The sequence below is a fragment of the Salvelinus fontinalis genome, chromosome 3 (assembly GCF_029448725.1).
Source record: "Salvelinus fontinalis isolate EN_2023a chromosome 3, ASM2944872v1, whole genome shotgun sequence".
NCBI classification, from domain to species: domain Eukaryota; kingdom Metazoa; phylum Chordata; class Actinopteri; order Salmoniformes; family Salmonidae; genus Salvelinus; species Salvelinus fontinalis.
Window position 1 is genome coordinate 75,622,506 of NC_074667.1, and position 24,976 is coordinate 75,647,481.

Below are 24,976 nucleotides of genomic sequence, written 5' to 3' on the forward strand. Positions count from 1 at the left end.
AAAAACAGGGACGCTGCTGTTATTTGTGATCGTAAACATTCTTTAGAATAAATGATATGAGGGTTTGGACATTTAAAACACCTTGAGTTGGAACAGCCCATCCAGTACATTTCAAACAGTGCTTAAATGAATGTTGTTTGACTTCTTTTTAAAGAACTCATTGACTGAAATGTCTTTCATTGAATAGAAGAAGCAGGCTGAGCCCTCCTACAGAATGAACCAAATGCGGAACAATGACAATATAAATAGTGTTCATTATCACACCAGAACACTGAGGCAAGGCCCTGAGACTTCACAACTAAGCTCCGTGTTTTATTAAAACCAGAAAGACAGAATTACATACAACTAGGCACAAATGTACAATTGAAAAAAATGTTACAATAAAACCTCATCTACTTTCTAATTCCCTTTGGTCCATTTACACATGGTGGTGCTGTGCATCTTTAATAAAGGAGAAGTGACTGTAAATGGTATGAGTCAGAGTTGACATTGAAACAATACTGACTTTGACCAGAAGCACTTGTCACTGCTGGAGCTCCCCGCTACAAGCTCTGATGAAGTCTACAAAACTATAAACTCACAGTTGGTTAACACTAATTTGTTTTCTTAACGCATATCATATTTAAGACTTTTTCCTTTTACTCAAATCAAGATTCGCTATCACCAGCAACACACACATTTAACAAACTCATTATTTGACTTGTTGAGCAGAGCTAACAACAAGCATGTTTAACAAGCACTGAGTGAGGATAAGAGCATGTTAGAAAACACGGTCAAACAAGGCAAAGCATTTCAGATTGCATCAAGGGATGCATGACTCAGTGACTTTCAAGTATTTAACATCACAGCTTCGGTGATTACATGGACTTTTATTGTGAGTCATTTTATTAGGTCAAAGTTGATTCTCACATTAAATGAAAGATGGCCCATCGGCTTCAAAATGAAAGCTTGTTGTGATTATCTGGTAACCTGCTTCTATTGCTTAGGAAAAGGCTTCAAAAGTACAAAACATTGCAACTGATTGTTTTTCCTACAGAAATGTATTGCTTGTTTTGACAATGTGATGTAGATGTAGAAAATGCCATGGATTGCAATACGTCATGATTCCAATATGCAACGTTACTTCAGATGCAGGTGCCCATTGTGAGGACGGTGAAAGTCACATTCTGCTGATAGTGGGACACAGTCTCTTCCTCGAAGAACCAACTCAGGGGAAGTGAAGAAGGAGTACAACTGGCAAGTTCAAATGGCCATGACAGGAACGGAAGAAAGATGGAAGAAAGAAAGAAAGAAGAAATAAAGAGGGAAGAAATAAAGAAAGAGGGAAGAAATAAAGAAAAGAAAAAAAGGGAAGAAGGAGAGAGAGAAAGTAAGAAAGAGCGAAGACTTAACACATATACAGACTTGAGTTAAGACCTCTTCCTCATTGAGACCTCTTCCTCATTAAGACCTCTTCCTCATTGTACAAAAATGATGTGGATGTCATCTTCTCCATGTTTTTATACCATAGTAACTTGATCCTGAAAAACAACCAACAAAACAAAAGCATAATACATGAGTCATTAAGGGACTGAAACAGACTTCATGGGTACTCAGAGAAGTACAGAGTAGAGTAGACAGAGAAGGAACTGACTTCATGGGTACTCAGAGAAGTACAGAGTAGAGTAGACAGAGAAGGAACTGACTTCATGGGTACTCAGAGAAGTACAGAGTAGAGTAGACAGAGAAGGAACTGAATTCATGGGTACTCAGAGAAGTACAGAGTAGAGTAGACAGAGAAGGAACTGACTTCATGGGTACTCAGAGAAGTACAGAGTAGAGTAGACAGAGAAGGACCTGACTTCATGGGTACTCAGAGAAGTACAGAGTAGAGTAGACAGAGAAGGACCTGACTTCATGGGTACTCAGAGAAGTACAGAGTAGAGTAGACAGAGAAGGACCTGACTTCATGGGTACTCAGAGAAGTACAGAGTAGAGTAGACAGAGAAGGAACTGACTTCATGGGTACTCAGAGAAGTACAGAGTAGAGTAGACAGAGAAGGAACTGACTTCATGGGTACTCAGAGAAGTACAGAGTAGAGTAGACAGAGAAGGAACTGACTTCATGGGTACTCAGAGAAGTACAGAGTAGAGTAGACAGAGAAGGACCTGACTTCATGGGTACTCAGAGAAGTACAGAGTAGAGTAGACAGAGAAGGAACTGACTTCATGGGTACTCAGAGAAGTACAGAGTAGAGTAGACAGAGAAGGAACTGACTTCATGGGTACTCAGAGAAGTACAGAGTAGAGTAGACAGAGAAGGAACTGAATTCATGGGTACTCAGAGAAGTACAGAGTAGAGTAGACAGAGAAGGAACTGACTTCATGGGTACTCAGAGAAGTACAGAGTAGAGTAGACAGAGAAGGAACTGAATTCATGGGTACTCAGAGAAGTACAGAGTAGAGTAGACAGAGAAGGAACTGACTTCATGGGTACTCAGAGAAGTACAGAGTAGAGTAGACAGAGAAGGAACTGACTTCATGGGTACTCAGAGAAGTACAGAGTAGAGTAGACAGAGAAGGAACTGAATTCATGGCAGACTGTTTCTCTGCCAAAGCAGGTATAACCTCATGCCAGGTATGATACAGGTTTACTGAGTCACCACAGCCTCAAAACTTGCAATCAGTATAAATCTGTTTAATAGAGCAAAGTCATCACAGCTTCTGAATAGCAGGCAATAAAATAACGTTTCTTTAGCTGGGTTATAAACACGACAAGGTGAAATCACTGAGACAATATTCTGTTTATGTCGATGACCTTCACAATGGTGACAGTCAGCTACATGTTGGGAGCTGGCCACATCTTGCTACCTCTTTAACACCAGTACAATAATAGCTAACAGCAGCAGATTTAAACAGCTACAGACAGTATCTATGAACAGAAACAAAACAGGAGTGCTGCTGAGAGTCAAAATGTGAGAGTAAATCTCTGAAGTGGTTCTGTGGAACAGGCCTTGTTTAAACTGCTTCAGAGTTAAGGACAGCTTAGTGAACCTTACTGAGCATCACATTTCTAAGGAAGTTAAGCGATGAAGTCTCAGCCTGTCTGACGTAAATCGCTTAGGTCCTTTAGAAATGCATAGTATTTCCACTGGCAGGAAAATAGAGTAAATTGAAGCAGGTAATCAGTAACTAAGTCTAATTACACCTGTCTGACTGACATATTCAGACCCCTTCCCTTTCAAATTCTGTTACATTACAGCCTTATTTTAATACTGTAACGTCCTGACCAGAGTTCTTATGTGTTTTGCTTGTTTAGTGTTGGTCAGGACGTGAGCTGGGTGGGAATTCTATGTTGTGTGTCTAGTTCGTCTGTTTCTGTGTTCAGCCTAATATGGTTCTCAATCAGAGACAGCTGTCAATCGTTGTCCCTGATTGAGAATCATATAAATGTGGCTTGTTTTGTGTTGGGGATTGTGGGTGGTTGTTTTCTGTCTCTGTGTTTGTGTTCTGCACCAGATAGGACTGTCTCGGTTTTCACTTTTGTTAGTTGTTAATGTTCATCGTTTATTGTTTAATTAAACATGTTGAACACTAACTGCGCTGCATTTTGGTCCTCTCATTCATCCCAGGAAGAAAGCCGTAACAAATACATTTTAGAATATGTGATTTCCTCAATCTACAAACAATACCCCATAATGACAAAGTGAACAGTTATTTTTAGAAAATGCATTAAAAATAAAAAACTGAAACACCTTAATGTAACTATTCAGACCCTTTGCTATGACAATCGAAATTGAGCTCAGGTGCATCCTATTTCCATTGATCAACCTAGAGATGTTTCTTCAACTTGATTGGATTACACCTGTGGTAAATTTAATTGATTGGACATGATTTGGAAAGGCACACACCTGTCTATATAAGGTCGCACAGTTGACAGTACATGTCAGAGCAAAAACCAAGCCATGAGGTCGAAGGAATTGTCCGTAGAGCTCCGAGACAGGATTGTGTCGAGGCACAGATGAGGCACAGATCTGGGGAAGGGTACCAAAAAATGTCTGCAGGATTGAAGATCCAAGAACACAGTGGCCTCGATCATTCTTAAATGGAAGAAGTTTGGAACCACCAAGACTCTTCCTAGAACTGGCCAGCAATCGGCAGAGAAGGGCGTTGGTCAGGCGGGGTAACCAAGAACCCGATGGTCACTGACAGAGCTCGAGAGTTCCTCTGTGGAGATGGGAGAATATTCCAGAAAGACAACCATCTCTACAGCACTCCACCAATCAGGCCTTTATAATAGTGGCCAGACGGAAACCACTCCTCAGTAAAAGGCACATGACAGCCCGCTTGGAGTTTGCCAAAAGGCACCTAAAGGACTTTTAGACCATGAGAAAACAGATTATCTGGTCTGATGAAACCAAGATTGAACTCTTTCACCTGAATGCCAAGAATGTCATGCCAGGAAACCTGGTACCATTCCTATGCTGAAGTATGGTGGTGGCAGCATCATGCTGTGGGGATGTTTTTCAGCAGCAGAGACTGGGAGACTAGTTAGGATTGAGGGTAAAATGAACAGAGCATTGTACAGCGAGATCCTTGATGAAAACCTCCTCCAGAGCACTCAGAACCTCAGACTGGGGCGAAGGTTCACCTTCCAACAGGACAACGACCCTAGACAACGCAGGAGCCAAGACAACGCAGGAGTGGCTTCGGAAAAAGACTGTCCTTGAGTGGCCCTGCCAGATATCAGACTTGAACCTGATCAAGCATCCCTGTAGAAACCCTGTAGTGACGCCTCTTGCACTGAGATGCAGTGCCTTAGACCGCTGCGTCCATGTGTGTGTGTTAACTATTTAACTGTACTAGAATGCTTAAAAGGTCGCTAAAATTGTAAATATCGGTTATCAGTATCGTTTGTTTGGCAAGGAAAATAACAGATATCGTATTGGCCAAAAATGTCATATCGGTGCATCACTAGTCTGAATATTTATGTAAATGTGATCAGTTTTTACTTTTTAATAAATTTGCTAAAGAAATTAAAAAAACGTTTTTGCTTTGTCATTACTGAGGGGGGAAAAAAATAATTTAATACATTTTAGAATAAGGCTGTAACGTAGCAAAATGTGGAAAAAGTCAAGGTCTGAATACTTTCTGAATGCGCTGTATCAGAGATAGTACTGGTACTAGCACCATCACCACTGAGTACAGGAAATATTGTCATGTGTACTAGAAACGGTACCATTACTGCTGTTACACCCAGCAGGGTGGGTGGGTTGAGAACCACCATCAATACCACTGGGACTACCACTGGTAGCAGTGGTGCTATACCAGTGCTATTACTGTAATGTTAGAGTAGTCCATTTGTCTTCAAGACAAAGTAAACACACAAGCGTGTCTTGATGAAAGTGTAAGCAACTAGTGTATGCAAATAGCTAAGCTAAGTTAAAAACAGATGACTTTTCACCATGCAAATAGCTGCTCACTGTCATCTTGTGACTAAGCGTTTCCTGTACCATCTGCAATGATGCTTTGTAAATGTCAGTAAGGCCCAGGCAGCATTGCAATATCCCCACCGCATCATAAAATACATGCCTGAACATGTCCTGAGTGTTTACATAAATCATGGGTATTTATTTGGTACTCACCCATCCTCCCTGCTGGTTGATCCAGCCTGCCAGCCGGGTGTTAATGAAGGCAGTCATACAAGACTGGATGGTGGCTCTAAGGTCAGGACAGGTCTTCTTAACGTACAGACCCAGGGCCATGGAGGCCCTCAGCAGCTGCATCTCAGGGGCCACCTCTGCTCCCTGGGCCGCACACAGGCTGTCCACGCTACGTGCAAACTCCTCCACCGCCTGGGGAGAGAGGGGGAGGGGGGAGGACAGGCTGTTACACTCCAACTCCAGGGCGTCGTCCTTTTCACAATGATTCCGTAAAAGCATGCATCTCAAGTTGGGATTCTGCCCTTTATGATAGTTCAGCCCCAGAGCTACAAAAATTCTGAGGAAGTATTACACTATTCTCATATCCTGTTCTAACTGGCCCTTTTATTGAGTCAAACATGTTGCACAGTGCTTGGTGGGTTGTTTATTTATATATATATTTTTACATTTAATTTACTTATAGGCCAGAGAAAATTGATTAACTGTTTTTAAGGATCCCCCCCCCCCCAGAAAAGTGAGGCTTTAAAAAAAACAAAAATACTTCAGTGGATAAGGTATAACTGTACTTTATCACATTGTCCTAGGCTATATGGACATGAAAAAAATAAGATAAGACTCAAGGAGGAGCGGACAGTGCATTATAAACAAAGAGCCGCATATATTGGCCCAAAAAGAACAGATTTTTTTTTCTCGGGGTGTGGAGAAAATTGAGGCGGGGCAACCGTTAAACGGTAATTCAACTTTGTCCGGCCTTACCAAAGAACCTAACCACACACTTCTAAGTTCCATGTCATAGGAAATGAAACAACCATTTTAGACACCAATGCACTGTACATGTATGATTCAATTGTGCCTTTACACAATTTCAAAACTACTACCAAAGAATTTAATGTAGCCTACGTTAGTACGTTTGGAAAACTCAAATGTTCGGCAAACTGGAGAAGTTCCTGATGTATACTGAACAAACATATAAATGCAACAAGTGTTGGTCCCATGTTTCATTATCTGAAATAAAAGATCCCAGAAATGTTCTATATGCACAAAAAGCTTAATTCTCTAAAATGTTGAGTAAAAATGTGTTTACTTCTCTGTTAGTAAACACTTCTCCTTTGCCAAAATAATCCATCCACCTGACAGGTGTGGCATATCAAGAAGCTGATTAAACAGCATGATCATTTTTTCATTTTATTTAACTAAGAAAGTAAGTTATGGACAAATTCTTATTTATAATGACGGCCTCCCCCCGGCCAAACCTGGACAACACTGGACTAATTGTGCGCCGCCCTATGGGACTCCCAGTCACGGCTGGATGTGATACAGCCTGGATTCAAACCAGGGACTGTAGTGACGCCTCTTGCACTGAGATGCAGTGCCTTAGACCGCTGCGCCCATAGAGAACCCCATCATTACACAGGTACACCTTGTGCTGGGGACGATAAAAGGACAACTGTACATTTTAGTGTCACAACACAATGCCCCAGTTGAGGGAGCGGGCAATTAGCATGCTGACTGCAGGAATGTCCACCAGAGCTGTTGCCTGAGAACTGAATCTTAATTTCGCTAACATAAGACACCTCCAACATTGTTTTGGTGAATTTGTGTTGCAGTATGTCCAACCGGCCTCAATCGCAGACCACGTGTAACTACTCCAGGCCAAGCCCTCCACATCCAGCTTCTTCACCTGCGGGTGAGACCAGCCACCCAGACAGCTGATGAAACTGTGGGTTTGCACAACCAGAGAATTTCTGCACAAACTGTCAGAAAGCCTCTCAGGGAAGCTCATCTGCGTGCTCGTCGTCCTCACCAGGGTCTTAACTTGACTGCAGTCCGGTGTCGTAACCAACTTCAGTGGGCAAATGCTCACCTTCAATGGCCACTGGCACGCTGAAGAAGTGTGCTCTTCACAGAGGAATCCTGGTTTCAACTGTACCAGGCAGATGGCAGACAGTGTATGGCGTTGTGTTGGCGAGCAGTTTGCTGATGTCAACGTTGTGCACCGTGTACAGTATGGATAGGAATAAGCTAAGAACAACAAACACAATTGCATTTTATCAATGGCAATTTGAATGAACAGCGATACCATGATGAGATCCTGAGGTCCATTGTCATGCCATTCATCTGCCACCATCACCTCATGTTTCAGCATGATAATGTAAGGCCCCATGTCACAAGGATCTGTACACAATTCCTGGAAGCTGTAAATGTCCCAGTTCTTCCATGGCCTGCACACTCACCAGACATGTCACCCATTGAGCAGGTTTGAGATGCTCTGGATCGATGTGTACAACAGCTTATTCCAGTTCCTACCAATATCCAGCAACTTCCCACAGCCATTGAAGAGGAGTGGGACAACATTCAACAGCCTTATCAACTCTATGCGAAGGAGATGTGTCGACACTGCATGATGCAAATGGTGGTCACACCAGATACTGACTGGTTTTCTGATCCACGCCCCTACTTTTTTAAAAAGGTATCTGTGACCAACAGATGCATATCTGTATTGCCAGTCATGTGAAATCCATAGATTAGGGTTTAATTTATTATTATTTATTTCAATTGACTGATTTCCTTATATGAACTGTAACTCAGTAAAATCTGTTGTAATATTTTTGTTCAGAGCAAAAGATCTCTAAAGTGAAACACAAACAGTAACATTGCTCCACTAGGTTGGACTACTGCTGTTGTCTGTTACTCAGTTGGGTGTGTACAGAGTTAAACGTAAGGCAGCAGTGAGTCAACTACAAGCTAGAGTTGTCCCTTCCTAGTTGCCATGCAGGACTTGTAAAACACCTGCATTATGTCTGAGGAACAGACTACTTCAGGTAAACAATCATTCTAAATTGAAACACTTCCTGGTTCAGAATGTTCCATCTGAGTGCTCTACCATCATGTGACAATGAAACTTATCTAACCCCACATTATCACACACTTCAATAGGTACTACTATTTCACAACACCTGCAGCACCAACACTATACACATGTCTGTCTAACGATTTAACTAAGCCAATGGTTGTAGTGCAGGTTGTATGTAGGCCCCAAACAGGAATATTGTGGGGTTTGACGAGGCATTATTGTGTGTGTGTGTGTGTGTGTGTGTGTGTGTGTGTGTGTGTGTGTGTGTGTGTGTGTGTGTGTGTGTGTGTCATATTATACAACTGGTGGGTCTAATCCTGAATCCTGATTGGTTAAAAGCGCACTCCAGCCAGTGTATACGGCTAAATCTATGACGTTAAAATGCTTATTTACTCTGTTCCATCTGACTGTGCAACCCACTGTCTCATCAACACAGGCAGGGAAGTTAGGAACTTGATCTCCACTATAAAAAGCATCTAGACATTATCTCAAATTTCTTTAAGACTAACATTTCGTTTGCAACAGCGGAGATTTGTATAAACCTTGCTGTCTGTCTCCGATATCTGCAAAAAAAAAATCAATATTCAAATTCCATCTCCAACTGTCCCATAGTAATGTAATGACCCGGCTGGGTCATAAAGGGAAAAGAGACGGACTCTAGGTGTGCAGGTCAGAACACAGGTTTATTCATAAACTGGGCTATTGTTCCGGCCACAACCCACGCCGCTAAATGCAGAACGTACACAATGTTACCCTGTCGGGTCAAGAGTCACTCTCATAGGAACAGATCAAGGCACGAACAGAAGAGAGAGAACAATGAGACAGTAATCCCTATTTATGCATTTCCAAATCCCGCGGTATTACCCATCATACCCCCCCAACCTTTCCATCTGTCCTGACATATTCAACCCCTGCTAGTAGCCATGAGAACAATAACACACCCACAAACACAGAACACAATACCGGGTCGTTACATAGCCCCCCCCTTTCTAAACCCTAGCCCCTAGGGTTACACAACAAAATCCTTAAAACGACCCGGAGGTCGCATCAGTCTCTTGGGCCTCCCCGTGACTCTCAGCGGTGGCCCCCCAGAACGCTCCTCTGCCCCAATGTCATTTCCAGCGCCCTCCGAAGAAGCAGCCCCCTCCCCAGGCTCAGGTTGTGCTAGAGTCTCCTCGTTAGACTGTTCCCGTGGGCTCACATCAGAGCCCTCACTCCCATTCCCTACCGTTTTCCTCCCTCTGTAGGGTGCCAATCGATCCCGGTGGACCACCACCTTCCTGCTCCGTGGGGGAACCTCCACCCGGTACGTCACCTCCCCCACTCTCTCTATCACCAGACACGGCCCCACCCATGCACTGTCCAGCTTTGGGCACCGCCCCTTCTTGCGCGTGGGGTTGTGAAGCCACACACATTCTCCCGCTCCAAAGTGCCTCCCCCTAGCGCGCGAGTCGTAGTGGCGCTTTTGGCGCACCCCTGCGTTTTCGAGTTGCTCTCTTGCGAAGGTGTGAGCCGCTTCTAACCGGTTCTGCAGACGACACACATAGTTCGGGCCAGGCAAAACCCCGTCGTCATTATCAGGAGGGTGGCCAAACGTTAGTTCGGCTGGGGTGCGCAACTCACGACCTAACATTAGTAGTGCTGGGGAGCACGCAGTCGATTCTTGAACAGCCGACCTACACGCCATAAGAATAAACGGTAAGTGGGTGTCCCAATCTCTCTGGTGTTTTGAGGTAACGATGGCCAGCTGCTGTGCTAATGTTCTGTTAAATCTTTCCACCAACCCATCGCTCTGCGGGTGAAGCGGAGTAGTGCGCGTCTTCTCCGCGCCCAACCGTCTACACAACTCTGAGAACACCCGTGACTCGAAGTTTCTTCCCTGGTCGCTGTGAATAGACTGTGGCACCCCAAACCGACTGATTATTCCCCCCACCAACGCATCAGCTATTGTCCCCGCCTCCTGGTCTGGGAGAGCGTAAGCCTCCGGCCACTTGGTGAAGTAGTCCATGGCGGTTAGAATCCACCTGTTACCGCTGTCTGTGGTTGGAAACGGCCCTACTATGTCTACCCCCAGTCTCTCCATGGGCTCCCCTACTGGGAATTGTTGTAGGAGGGCGTGTGACTGACCTGGAGGTCCTTTTTTAGCAGCACACTCGTCGCACTGCCTACAAAAGTCCTCAACATCCCTCCTGTGCCTTGCCCAATAGAAGCCTTTACGCATGCGCTTTAACGTTTTGGAGACCCCAAAATGCCCTGCGCCTACTCCCCCATGAAGCTGCTGTAACACGCTCCCCTGCAGCCTTTTGGGCACCACTACCTGCCACGTAATTTCTCCAGTCGCTGGCTTTTTCCACCCCCTCTGGAGCACTCCCTCAGCCACTCTAAGGACTGTGAATTTAGCCCACAGTCCTTTGGTGACTGGTGATAGAGGGGCTACTTCCCCCCACGGCGGTCGTCTTCTCTCTTCCACCCACCGCAGCACAGGACGCAGCTCTGCGTCCTCCTCCTGGCGACGCCTCCACTCCCCAACGTCCACAGCCTCAAGCTCCCGGCACTCTGTCACACTCAGCTGACTCACCGTGGCGGTGACTCCCTCCTCCCTGCACAGTTCTCTCTCTCGCTCCACCCGTTTGGCGCAGTACCCACAGCCATCCTCAGCACACGGGCGGCGGGACAAGGCGTCTGCATTGCTGTGGCGAAGGCCGGCTCTGTGCTCCACCTGGAAGTCGTAGGGTTGTAGCTCCTCCAGCCAGCGGGCAATCTGACCCTCTGGCTCTTTGAAGGAGAGAAGCCACTGCAGGGCGGAGTGATCCGTCCGGACCACAAACGGCAGGCCCCCCAGGTAGTACTTGAAATGGCGTACTGCTGCCACGACAGCCAAAAGCTCTCTCCTTGTCACGCAGTAGCGTTTTTCAGCCTTATCAAAAGTCCTGCTGTAATAAGCTACTACGTGTTCCCCATCAGGACCCCGCTGAGCCAGCACAGCCCCCAACCCCTCATTGCTTGCGTCGGTGTCCAGGATGAACGGACGGTTCGGGTCTGGTGAGGCCAGGACAGGGGCCTCCATCAGGGCCCGTTTGAGGGCCTCAAACGCCCGCTGGTGCTCTTCGGTCCACTGAAAAACAGTGTCCTCCTTGAGTAGCTGGTTCAAAGGAGCCGCTATCCCCGCAAACCCCTTCACAAACCTACGATAGTAGGATGCCAGTCCCAGGAAGCTCTTAACCTCTTTTTTTCCCCCTGGAACTGGCCACCCCCTCACAGCCTCTACTTTGTCTGGCATCGTGCTGATGCCCTCACCACCCAGCTGATGCCCCAGGAACGCCACCTCCCTTTGCATGAAATGGCACTTTCCCGGATGTAATTTTAGCCCCGCCCCCGAGATTCTCTCCAACACTCGCCTAATTGCCCCCAGTGCCCCCTCAAACGATGTGCCGTGCACCAATATGTCGTCTAGGTACACAACACACTCGTCTCTCGGAACCCCCGCCAGCACTCTGTCCATGAGCCTCTCAAAGGTGGCAGGAGCATTACAGAGCCCGAAGCACAGCACCTTGAACTGCCAATGGCCCCTATCTGTGGAGAAGGCCGTTTTTTCACGTGCCCCTGGCGAGAGGGGCACCTGCCAGTAGCCACTGCGCAGATCAAGGGAGGAGAACCACGAGGACCCTCTCACGTGGTCTAGCGACTCATCAATCCTCGGTAGGGGATAAGAGTCTTTAGTGGTGACAGAATTTAGGCCCCTGTAGTCAACACAAAACCTAAGTTTACCCCCTTTCTTAGGCACCATGACGACCGGCGCGGACCATGGGCTATCTGATGGCTCAATGAAATCAGCCCGCAACATGTCAACAATAGCTGTGTCTGCTGCTTCCCTCCTGGCAAGGGGAATACGACGGGGCCGAATTTCAATGGGTCGGGCGTCCCCAGTGTCTATTTCGTGCTGAACTAGGTGCGTTTGTCCTACCTCATCTTCCCCCCAAGCGAAGCTATCTTTAAAGTCCAACAGCAGCTGCTTTAACTGTCTCTGTTGTCCCTCATCCAGACCCTGACAGTTCTTCAGCCACACAGCCTCGACGGCGTCGATAGCTTCCTCCTTCCCCCCGTCGGGCTGATGGGTTGAAGGGGCCAGTGTGTTTTGGGCTACTGGGCTGCCTGTGCTTGCACCATGATGGGGAGTGAAGGCCGTCGCCGCCGGAGACAGCTGCTGGGATGGCACAACGACCAAGGGAGCAGCCGGGATGACCGGTGGAGTTTCTGCAAGCTTGGAGGAAGACGGAGGAACAGCCCTGCCCCCTGCTGGCCCTCCCGACGGCGACATTCCCACTGTGGGCCCCCCCGACAGCCTCAAAGTACCTGACGCTAAGTCCAACTGAGCCCCACAGTTTTTCAAAAAGTCCATTCCCAGTATACAGGGGTCCTGCACCGCTGCTACCCACACCGGACACCCCACAGTTCTCCCCCCCACAGTCACAGATAGCTGACACTTCCCTAACATGGGGGCTAGCTCCCCCGTGACAGTCCGTAGCTGGACATGGGTCGGCTCCACCCGCACCCCAACAGGTAGTATGTCTGGTCTCACCAGGGTTACTGTAGAGCCCGTGTCGACCAGGGCCAAACATTCCACCCCCTCTACCTTGACGACGACATTGCAGAAGTCCCCAACGGTGGTACGTCCCACCACAACTACCGGACTAGGAAACACGGCGGCAGCTACACCCTGGGGGAGCAGGACCCCACCCTCTTGTCTGCGCTGCTGGGTACCTCCTTTGCTTACAGTGGGTTCGGGGGCGGGGGGGTGGATCCGCGCTGCCCCCTGCGCGAGAACCCGTTGTCGTTTCCCTGGTGACGGGGGAATCTGCCACACTCCCGCTGAATGTGGCCAGGTTGGCCACAACCCCAGCAGACAATAGGAGTTGAGCTGACACTGCGACGTTGCCTTGAGCCCCTCTCCATGACAAGCGAAGCAGTCTTGACCAGCCCGCCCAACTCGTCAACCCACTCTGGCTTTGTGACCCCTGGCACCCCAGCCACCGCTGCTCTCACCTCTGGTTGACTGGTGACTTCCACTCTCACTCCCTCACCCCAGATCAGCTCCCTCTTCCTGGCTATCTCCACTGCAGCCTGCAGAGATGGTGGGTCCGCCATCTGAACATGCTTACCCAGTTCGGTGGAAGAGAGCGCTCTAATAAAACTGTCCCGTGCCAGCTCGTCTTGCACCCCAATCGGCATAGTTGCATAAGCCCGCCTGGTCAGGCTCAGAATACCACTTGCCAACGCCTTTAATGATTCCCCCTGAAGTCTCTTTTTGTTACACAGTTCAATACGCAGCATGTTGGGCTGCGCGTCGCTGCCGAAACGGCCCCCCAATGCCTCCACTAGCGCACCGTAGTCGCCCCTATCGCCCGGGGCTAGCGTTAGCAGGCATTCCGACGCCTCCTCCGCCAGGCTCAGGGCAAGCTGTAACGCTTTCGTCTCGTCAGACCACCTCCCGGCTCTAGCCAACAACTCGAATTGAGTGAAAAAAACTTCCCATTTACCTTGTCCATTGAACTTTGGTAGTTTAGCCGCTACCGTGGCTAATGGCAATAGGTCGCCGCCATCTCTGTTTACCTTAGCAGGCCCAGCCATTTCCGCACCCGGTGACGTCGATATCCCCGTCGCCGTGACGTCAGCTCTCGAGCGATGCGAAGGAAAACCCGCCAGTTCTGCCATCTTGCTGACTGACAATTTAACTCCCGCCATGTGGCTCTCCAGCTTCCCTACGGCAGTCGCCGCCTGACCCTCCCGACCGGGTACCCCCGAGCCCACAACGGACACTTTGTCCGACTCTTCCTTAATTTTCCGCCTCGCCCCAAGCGACATGACCGTAGATGCGAGTCACGCTAAAGCCAACCCGGCCTATACTGAACAGCTAACTCGCCTAGTCACGATCCCGTAGTTCGAAAGCACTTCTGACACCAATGTAATGACCCGGCTGGGTCATAAAGGGAAAAGAGACGGACTCTAGGTGTGCAGGTCAGAACACAGGTTTATTCATAAACTGGGCTATTGTTCCGGCCACAACCCACGCCGCTAAATGCAGAACGTACACAATGTTACCCTGTCGGGTCAAGAGTCACTCTCATAGGAACAGATCAAGGCACGAACAGAAGAGAGAGAACAATGAGACAGTAATCCCTATTTATGCATTTCCAAATCCCGCGGTATTACCCATCATACCCCCCCAACCTTTCCATCTGTCCTGACATATTCAACCCCTGCTAGTAGCCATGAGAACAATAACACACCCACAAACACAGAACACAATACCGGGTCGTTACAGTAATAAATGTGTAACGTTAGGTGTTGGGACGAGAGAGGCAGGCATCGTTTTTCAGCCAGTCGAAATCCTGAATCAGCTGGCATGATTTTTATGGATATATACAAAGAAATGTCAATTGAAAAAATGTCAAACGAAACGCAGCTAGTTTGCAGTCTTTCCAGTTTGAAGTGATTGTGTTAGCTGTGTTGTTGGCTAGCTCCTCTGAACAACATTGTCTTAACGAGAGAGCACATGTTCTATGCCAGGTGAAAACGTGCCTCGTTAGCTCATTGTAGATATATCCAAATAAATGTCACTAGAGAACAGTTTAAACAAATGCAGCTACTGTTGTTATTCTGTCTGCACTGTTTGACGTGACTGTAAATTAGCCGTAGTTGGCTAGCTAGCGAGCAAGGGATACGAACATTGCCAGCAGTATGGCAATGGAACATTTAGAACGAACGACTGGGTCGCGTCCATATACACACAGAACAAAGATAAAGACTGGGTCGCGTCCATACACACAGAACAAAGATAAAGACTGGGTCGCGTCCATACACACAGAACAAAGATAAAGACTGGGTCGCGTCCATACACACAGAACAAAGACAAAGACTGGGTCGCGTTTCTGGCAACCGAACCAATAGAACGAACGACCAGCCGGTTTAGGTAGCGACCCTAGATTTGTTTCGGGGCTAAATCTTGTGGAAAGATGAAATAGTATGAATACAATAATCAAAATAACTTTAATGAAAATATGTCATTCATTATTTGAATATGTTGGTACCCCGTAGTATAAAAGTGATAATTCCATCGAAGCCGGTGTTTGGAGGATACATTGGCACGGTTCGCAGACCCTAGACGAACACCACCAGTGCCAATGTATCCTCCAAACACGGCCTCATAGAACAGTATGCTTACCTTGTCTGCAACTGCTTGTCGGAGTTTTCTGATATGAGGCTGGATAAACTTAACATCAAAATCATCTCCAAGTTCCCTCAGTTTATCAGCTATTACAACTGGGTCAAACCCGTCACCTGCAAAAAACACGTCAGGTGATCTGTATGTCATTCATTATCTGGGATCAGTTTACCATCCCCAAATCCTAACTTTACTGTATGATTAGGGTAGAAAACAGTGGCAGGTATTCAATCTTACTCTCTCCAGTCTTACTGACGAACTTCGGTTCTGGAGGGGATCCAACCCAACGGAGCATTGAAAAACAAATTCCGATTCAAAATAAGAAAACCCTAGCCTCCTGTTGAGTAGTCTGTGTTTCAATTTAATCAACATGATATGCCTAAAGAAATGACAGTTCTCATTGTGCAATTATTACCATCTCCAGGTCCATCAGACTCGATGCTTCCGTACACCTTCCGATTACATATTCGGTTCTGCTCCTCTTCAAAAAAGCAACTAATAATATCAAATGTCTGTTGTTCTATATCTCTAGGAGACATAGTTAAACACCTTCAACAGCGTCCGTGAAACGGAAGACAGATAATTTATGTCGACAGTTCCTCAATCTTGACTAGACGAGTAAATGCGGCACGCCTAGATCTCATCAACCGGAGATACGGGCTTCCTGAACATTGCAACCGACTAACTGATCTACAAATCACCTTCCAACATAAATAACTACTCATTATTATTTATATATCAGTCAGTCACAATTTACCCATGATACATTACGGTTTTGATCTTCTTTGATGAGCAAACTAACTGATTTACAAATCATCTTCCATCATAAATAACTACTCATTATTATCTGTAGATCAGTCAGTCATAATTTACCCATGATACATTACGGTTTTGATCTTCTTTGATGAGGTTTAACGGCGGTTGGCATCCAATACATGTTGCATTACCGCCCCCTATTACACTGGAGTATAACTCCCTTATACTTTGCTTAAAAAAAAAGAAACAAATACTCTACCATCTAACACTACACTCACAAATTAAAAATAACCCCATCCTACTACACTATTTAAATCTATTTAGTCCTACCTCAGTCCAACAACCTGAAAGGATGGAACACCACCACTTACATGCTGACCAGACCGGACATGTTGTGTGCGAGCGTTGCAAAATAAATGTAGAAATCCATGTTATTCAATTATTGCAACCGCACTGCTCGCGCGCTCCAACGATAGAAGTCATTCCTACTTCTGACACAGATCGCGCTGCAAGTCCTGCCTCTCCCATCTCCTCATTGGTTTATAGAAGCAGGTACCCACGTGCCATCTCCCCATTGGTTATACCCACGTGGGTGATTGAAAGACGAACTGTCGTGGTTTTAATACTATGAAAGTTTAGATCCCAATCACCATATAAGTTCAAAGATGAAAAAGCCTGGAAGGAGGAGAGATGACTAGAAACGATTCGGTTAATGTGTGGATTAATTGTCGGAGTAGAGGACCTTGTGCATTTCAGGTAAAATAACAACTCAATGTTTATATCCCAGGACAAATTAGCTAGCAACAGCAAGCTAGCTAAATAGGACAAATTAGCTAGCATGTGCAAGCTAGCTAGCTAAATGTCCATACATGTTTAATGCTTTTCGACCTGTCCCCAAATTAATGTAATTGGTTTAGAGTTTGTTTTGATATTTTAACCGGCGTGTCATGATCGCGTTTGGTGTAGGGGCACAAAATAAATGTATGCACGATGGTGCACGCACGCAGCTGGTTTGGGTTCCGTGTGTAACTCTTCTGATGTCAAGTCTCGCACACCAAAATACCTCTCTGCAGATGCCACCACAACCTCAATTTTCTGCGACTTCCATTCCATCCCTGCAGTACAGTTGATAACCATTGGTATAAATGCTAAAAATCCAATCTTAATTTAAACATATATCACTTGTTGGTTCATCCCTCTGTACTGGTACAGATCTACTACTCACACCACTCCTCTCAGGATCCCTCCCCCTTGACCCATCTTACTCTACTTTCTTCACTGCCTCAGCATATGACAACTTCTGTACTAATCTAACTCTGGAAACGTCAACCTGCCATTCTCGCACTTTCACCAATGATACACATTCATTTGTCTCATGCCCTTCTACACACTTCTCACACCTAGGAACCTCCCTCCTACACACTGCTGCCAAATGCCCATAAGCTTGACACCTGTAACAACGTAATGTATTCGACATAAAAACTTGTACAGGATAACTTATATATCCTAACATCACTTTGTCGGGCAAAGACTCAACATCAAAACTTAAAAGAACAGACAACGACTCTTCTGTTTCACCACTCACGCCACCCTGTCTGCGTTGCACCAAACGACAAGCATCACAAGCACCGAGAATCTTCCCCTTCAGTTGGTCAACTTCTACATTTACTGCTACCCCAGTAATCATTCCTTTCAGTGGCACCCTTTTCTTGAGAGCAAAACAATTCACGTTTTTTGCCCCCATTCGTTTAACGCGGAGTACCTTCTCCCTCTGACCAGCAGAAACAAACAATTATCACAAGACCATTTCTGGTTACCCTCACCGATTCCACAGCACCCAACTCTGTTTTCACCCACCATGAAACCACAAATGAATCAGCCAAAAGGCAAGGGTCCACTTTTTCCAAAGACTTCACTCCTACTGTCACAGACTCATCTTTATCCTCACCCTCGGTGCAAGCCTCAGGCTCCGAGAACTTCACCATACCTACCACCTCCGATACTTTGACCTCATTCACATCCATTTCTCCTCTTGTCTTCAGCTCACTCTGTTTACACTTTCTACCGTTCTTCTTTAACAAACCATCGCCTTTTTTTCTGCCATTTTTAACCGACTCAAGCTCACCTTCTTCCTCCCTCTCTCTCTTAGACCTCCTCTGCCTCTCTTTTTCCCTCCATTCCAAGTATACATCTCCTTATGATAATACTGCACTTCTCCTGACATACATCTTGTTATTGCCTTTTCAAGGGGCGCCATTTAACCGGCTGTCACAATCTCCGTACAATCAGCAGGAACCCCTAGGGATGTCGTCCTTCTTTGCCTTCGGACAAAAAACGCTATAGTGTGCAACTGCAGCCTCTTACGGTTTTGATCCTCTCAAACACAGCCTTTGTATTCGCTCTCAGTCTTGCATATCCTCGCATCCTCTATCCTCGCCTTCTTCTCAAAACCCATTGGAGGAGAAGGTCAGAGTGGAGGGACCTCTGGCTTTCAAATCAAATTTTATTGGTCACATACACGTGTTTAGTAGATGTTATTGTGGGTGTAGCGAAATGCTTGTGTTTCTAGCTCCAACAGTGCAGTAGTATCTAACAAGTAATATCTAAGAATTTCAGAACATTACCCAATACACACAAATCTAAGTAAAGGAATGTAATTAAGAATATATAAATATATGGACGAGCAATGTCAGAGCGGCATAGACTAAGGTACAGTAGAATAGTATAGAATGCAGTATATATAGATACGAGATGAGTAATGCGAGATATGTAAACATTATTAAAGTGACTAGTGTTCTGTTGATTAAAGTGGCCAGTGATCTCAAGTCTATGTATATAGGTAAACTGATGGCCTTGAGATAGATGCTGTTTGTCAGTCTCTCTGTCCCAGCTTTGATGTACCTGTACTGACCTTGCCTTCTGGATGATAACGGGGTGAACAGGCAGCGGCTTGGGAGGTTGTTGTCCTTGATGATCTTTCTGGCCTTCCTGTGACATCGGGCGCTGTAGGTGTCCTGGAGGGCAGATAGATCGCACCACCTTCTGGAGAGCCCTGTGGTTGCGGTCGGTGCAGTTGCTGTACCAAGCGGTGATACAGCCCGATGGGATGCTCTCAATTGTGCATCTGTAAAAGTTTGTGAGCGCTTTAGGTGTCAAGCAAAATTTCTTGAGCCTCCTGGGGTTGAAGAGGCGCTGTTGGACCTTCTTCTCCACACTCTCTGTGTGGGTGGACTATTTCAGTTTGTCAGTGATGTGTACGCCGAGGAACTTGAAGCTTTCCACCTTCTCCACTGCGGTCCCGTCGATGTGGATAGGGGGGGGGGGGTGTTCCCTCTACTGTTTCCTGAAGTCCACGAGAAGAGTCACGAGAAGGGTCTATCTGCATCCGCGTTTATTACAAGTTGTGCCCATTGGCTGCTAGCTATGAGGGGTGATCAATGCCAGTTATAAGGAGGAGCTAGAGATTCTTATGGATAATTGAACTGACAGCCGTTTTGCACATTGTTTCGCTATGGTTTCAGTCATCAATCTAGTAAGAGGGCAATATTTTATTAATGTAGTAGTGTCACCACCCCCCCCCCCCCCCCCCCCCCCCCTTAGAAGGCTATGACCTTTGGCTTTCACCTGGAATTGTTTATTTATGTCTGAGAAAAAACAACTTTTCAACCAACATATGATCTAGTATTTTATTTATTCAACCTTTATTTAACTGGGATAGTCAGTTAAGGCCAAATTCTTATTTACAATGATGGCCTATTACACAAAAGTATAATAAAAAATATACAAATATGCTGATTTTGATGGATTCTGACTCCTAAACTTGAAATATTGTTAATTATCAGGTATCCTATGGAAATGAGAAGTGCCACAGTCTGGTTTCTACAACAGAGGTTAATGGTTATCTGTAGGAGGAATTTATATGGTGGAGGCAATTAAGCTTGGAATGTACTGAGTAAAGGAGAGGCCATCACATGGTTGCAGGCACTGATAAGGGTGGAGAGATGTGGATTAGTGAGGAATGGAGGTCAGGTCACATTCATGGAGAAGGAACAGTTTATTGCCCGCATCACTTAACTTCCTGCTTAGCAATAAATATGTAATGTTTAGAGGGAAGGAGGAAACTTCACCCAAATTGAGGTATAAATACTACCACTGGTGGAATCATGTCTTTGTATTATGCAGCTGTATGACCCAGTGGGTGAATGAACTTGGTTAAAGCTTTTATAATTGTCTATTTAGAACCTAACATAAGAATAAAATAAATGTTAATGAATAAGTCTTGTCATACTTTATAATATGTCCATATATAGTTATAAATCTGTTTTAGGAACATCTACCCAAATATATTTTACAGTTTTTATTACTTTTCCAAACATATCATGACATTAGTGATAGTCAAAATCTGTTCAATTTGTGAATGCCTGGCCTCCCGAGTGGGGCAGCGGTCTAAGGCACTGCATCGCAGTGCTAGTAGGTGTCACTACAGACCCGGGTTCGATCCCGGGCTGTATCACAACTGGCCATGATTGGGAGTCCCGTAGGGCGGCGCACAATTGGCCCGCCGTCGTTACTTGTCTCATTGCGCTCTAGTGACTCCTTGTGGCGGGCCGAGCACCTGCAGGCTGGAGGGTCATGTTTTGGAGGACACAAGACTAGACCTTCACCTTCACCTTCACCACCTAGACCTTCGAGGCTGTTGGGGAGTTGCAGCGATGAGGCAAGATCGAAATTGGGAGATTTTTTTGTTTTGAAAGTCTAAATGAAGATGTGGGCTATTTAAACAGCGTGCATCCCTCCTATAGACAAGGGGAGAAGGGCTATGTAAAGGACTCAATATTATCGTTCTGAGCATATGCAATGTGTCTGCCTCCAACGTAAAACAAATGTTTGACTTCCACACAAAATTACTTCTTTATTTATTTTAGGTAGGAAGTGTATAGGTCGCATTGTTTATCGTAGAGCTATGAAAGCTATTCAGCGATTGCTTTGCCATGTCTGTGCCATTAATCAGTCGAGCTGGAAAAAGAAAATCGAAGTCCCCTTTGACCTAACGTTGCAGTGAAGTGATATAAGTGGATGTAATGATGCAGCCGACCACCAGAGGGAGACAAATACAAGTTTATTAGACAAAGGATGTTTGCATGGTCCTAGGAAGGTCTGGATGGCTGTCTTCTGACTTTTATTCAATAAAATAAGTCATGTAAACATATACAGTACCAGTCAAAAGTTTAGGCACACCTACTCATTCAAGGGTTTTTCTTTATTTTGACTATCAAATCAAATTTTATTTGTCATATTCACATGGTTAGCAGATGTTAATGCGAGTGTAGCGAAATGCTTGTGCTTCTAGTTCCGACAATGCAGTAATAACCAACGAGTAATCTAACCTAACAATTTCACAACTACCTTATACACACAAGTGTAAAGGGATGAAGAGTTGGTGAGAGTAACTCGGAGTGGATTAGTGCTGATGAATTGTGTTCCTTCAGTCCAGAGGGAGCGGGCGCTCCGGACCACGCGATTAGGGACAAGAAATGTGACATGTTTTGCTCACCGGAGCAGGGCGCCATTGAAAAGAGTGATAATTAAGTGTTGAGCAGGATCAGTTGAAATGTAAAATTCCTGACATCTGTGATGCCTGCCGTTTCGTGCGACACAGATCCAGTGGAGAGCGTGGGGAAACGGAGAAGACCTTTTCTGTCCCTCTGAGTTTTGACGTAAAGTCTTTTCCCGATAAGGTCAATTTAGTTATCTTTTGAGAGCTTTTTTTCTGAAAATACTTGTTATACTTGTGTTTTAGGTGTCAATTGTATGGGGATGTTGCAGGAGTGTAGGAAGGAGATTCCTAGATGTGAGAAGTGATCAGGAGGGCATGAGATTAAGAAATGTGTAGTATCGGTGGGGAAGGTTGTGTGTGCTAGCTGTGGGGGTCCCCATTGGTTTAGAGATCAGAGGTGTTCGGTGAGAGAAAGGCAGGTTGAGGTTGCCAGGGTTACAGTAGTACAGAAAGTGTTTATGCCGAAGCAGTGAAGAGAGTGGTAGAGGAAGATGGATACAGGGTGAGGGATCCTGAGAGGATTCCTGTGGATTGGCAGAGACCAAGAGAGAGTGATGGGAAGAATATCTGCTTCAGTAAGGTGGGTTAGCATTCATAGCCATGGTTGTCAATTAAACTGCAGAAATGGATTGGATGTCACAGACAAGATGTTGTGGTAGCTGCTCTAGAGAAGGCTTGCAAAGTTTCGCCAAGTTCACTAAAGTAGGGGTGATCAATGAGTAGGCTGAGCTATTCGACACGCAACGGACCGAAGACCAAAGAAATGACAGTCCATCATTACTTTAAGACATGAAGGTCAGTCAATCTTCAAGTGCAGTTGCAAAACCATCAAGCGCTATGATGAAACTGGCTCTCATGAGGTCCGCCACAGGAAAGGAAGACCCAGAGTTACCTCTGCTGCAAAGGATAAGTTCATTAGAGTTAACTACACCTCAGATTGCAGCACAATAAAATGCTTCACAGAGTTCAAGTAACAGATACATCTCAACATCATCTGTTCAGAGGAGACTGTGTGAATCAGGCTGCAAAGAAACCACTACTAAAGAACACGAATAATAAGAAGAGACTTGCTTGGGCCAAGAAACACAAGCAATGGACATTAGACCGGTGGAAATATGTCCTTTGGTCTGATGAGTCCAAATTTGGTTCCAACCACCATGTCTTTGTGAGACGCAGAGTAGGTAAACGGATGATCCCTGCATGTGTGATTCCCACTGTAAAGCATGGAGGAGGAGGTGTGATGTAGTGGGAGTGCTTTGCTGGTGACACTGTGATTTATTTTGAATTCAAGGCACACTTAACCAGCATGGCTGTTGGAAAAGCATTCCAGGTGAAGCTGGTTGAGAGAATGTCAAGAGTGTGCAAAGCTGTCATCAAGGCAAAGGGTGGCTATTTGAAGAATCTACAATCTAAAATATATTCCGATTTGTTTAAAACATTTTTGGTTACCACATGATTCCATATTTGTTATTTCATAGTTTTGATGTCTTCACTATTATTATACAATGTAGAAAATAGTAAAAATAAAGAAAAACCCTTGAATGAGTAGGTTTATCCAAACTTTTGACTGGTACTGTATCAAAAGTAAATGTAATTGCTAAAATATACTTACAGTGCATTCGGAAAGTATTCAGACCTATTGGCTTTTTCCACTTTTTGTTACGTTACAGCCTTCTAAAATTAATTACACTTTGTTTTCCCACATCTACACACACTACCCCATAATGACAAAGCAAAAACATTATAACAGTATTCAGACCCTTTATTCAGTACTTTGTTGAAGCACCTTTGGCAGCAATTACAGCCTTGAGTCTTCTTGGGTATGACACTACAAGCTTGGCACAACTGTATTTGTTGAGTTTCTCCCATTCTTCTCTGCAGATCCTCTCAAGCTCGGTTAGATTGGATGGGGAGCGTTGCTGCACACCTATTTTCAGGTCTCTCCAGAGATGTTCGATTGGGTTCAAGTCCAGGCTCTGGCTGGTCCACTTAAGGACATTCAGAGACTTGTCCCAAAGCCACTCCTGCATTGTCTTGGTTGTGTGCTTAGGGTTGTTGTCCTGTTGGAAGGTGAACCTTTGCCCCAGTCTGAGCTCGTGAGCACTCTGAAGCAGGTTTTCATCAAGGATCTCTCTGTACTTTAATCCATTAATCTTTGCCTCGATCCTGACTAGTCTCCCAATCTCTGCTGCTGAAAAACATCCCCATAGCATGATGCAGCCACCACGTTTCACCTTAGAGATGGTGCCAGGTTTCCTCCAGACGTGATGCTTGGCATTCAGGCCAAAGAGTTCAATCTTGGTTTCATCAGACCAGATAATCTTGTTTCTCATGGTCTGAGAGTCCTTTATGTGCCTTTTGGCAAACTCCAAGTGGGCTGTCATGTCCCTTTTACTGAGGAGTGGCTTCCGTTTGGCCACTCTAGCATAAAGGCCTGATTGGTGGAGTGCTGTAGAGATGGTTGCCCAAAATGTTTTGGTACCCTTCCCCAGATCTGTGCCTTGATAGAATCCTGTCTCGGCGCTCTACAGACAATTCCTTCAACCTCATGGCTTGTTTTTTCTCTCTGACATTCACTGTCAACTGTGGGACCTTATATAGACAGGTGTGTGCCTTTCCAAATCATGTCCAATCAATTGAATTTACAGGTGGACTCCAATCAAGTTGTTGGAACATCTCAATGATGATCAATCGAAACAGGATGCACCTGAGCTCAATTTCGAGTCTGATAGCAAACGGTTTGAATACTTATGTAAATAAGGGTTTTCTGTTTTTTATTTTTAATACATTGGCAAACATTTCTTAAAAACCTGTTTTCGCTTTGCTGAGAATTATTATTATTTTTAATCCATTTTAGAATAAGGCTGTAACGTAATAAAATGTGGAAACTGTCAAGGGGTTTTAATTCTTTCCGAAGCCACTGTAAGTATCAAAAGTCAAAGTTT

The 24,976-nt window shown here is 45.4% G+C and overlaps 1 protein-coding gene across 2 annotated transcripts; it reads right to left on the bottom strand.

Annotated features, from left to right (window-relative positions):
- Positions 1-291: 291 nt before the first annotated feature.
- Positions 292-16,830, bottom strand: LOC129851474 (bcl-2-like protein 2). Of its 2 annotated transcripts, XM_055918039.1 has the most exons (5): positions 16,134-16,830; positions 15,956-15,985; positions 15,719-15,834; positions 5,625-5,834; positions 292-1,520 (listed from the first exon to the last, which is right to left on the bottom strand). In XM_055918039.1, the coding sequence occupies exons 1-5, from the start codon at positions 16,255-16,257 to the stop codon at positions 1,500-1,502; spliced, it is 501 nt and encodes a 166-aa protein (XP_055774014.1). In that variant the 5' UTR covers positions 16,258-16,830; the 3' UTR covers positions 292-1,499. The 2 variants fall into 2 exon arrangements, with proteins under 2 accessions (XP_055774014.1, XP_055774015.1); XM_055918040.1 differs by lacking the exon at positions 15,956-15,985 and having other exon boundaries at positions 16,134-16,593.
- Positions 16,831-24,976: the final 8,146 nt, after the last annotated feature.

Coding starts and splice junctions, on each gene's coding strand:
- LOC129851474 (XM_055918039.1), bottom strand. CDS start 16,257: ATGTCTCCTAGAGATATAGAACAACAGACATTTGATATTATTAGTTGC. Junction 15,986..16,133: donor GTCTGATGGACCTGGAGATG/GTAATAATTGCA, acceptor GATCCCCTCCAG/AACCGAAGTTCGTCAGTAAG. Junction 1,521..5,624: donor TCAACCAGCAGGGAGGATGG/GTGAGTACCAAA, acceptor GTTGTTTTTCAG/GATCAAGTTACTATGGTATA.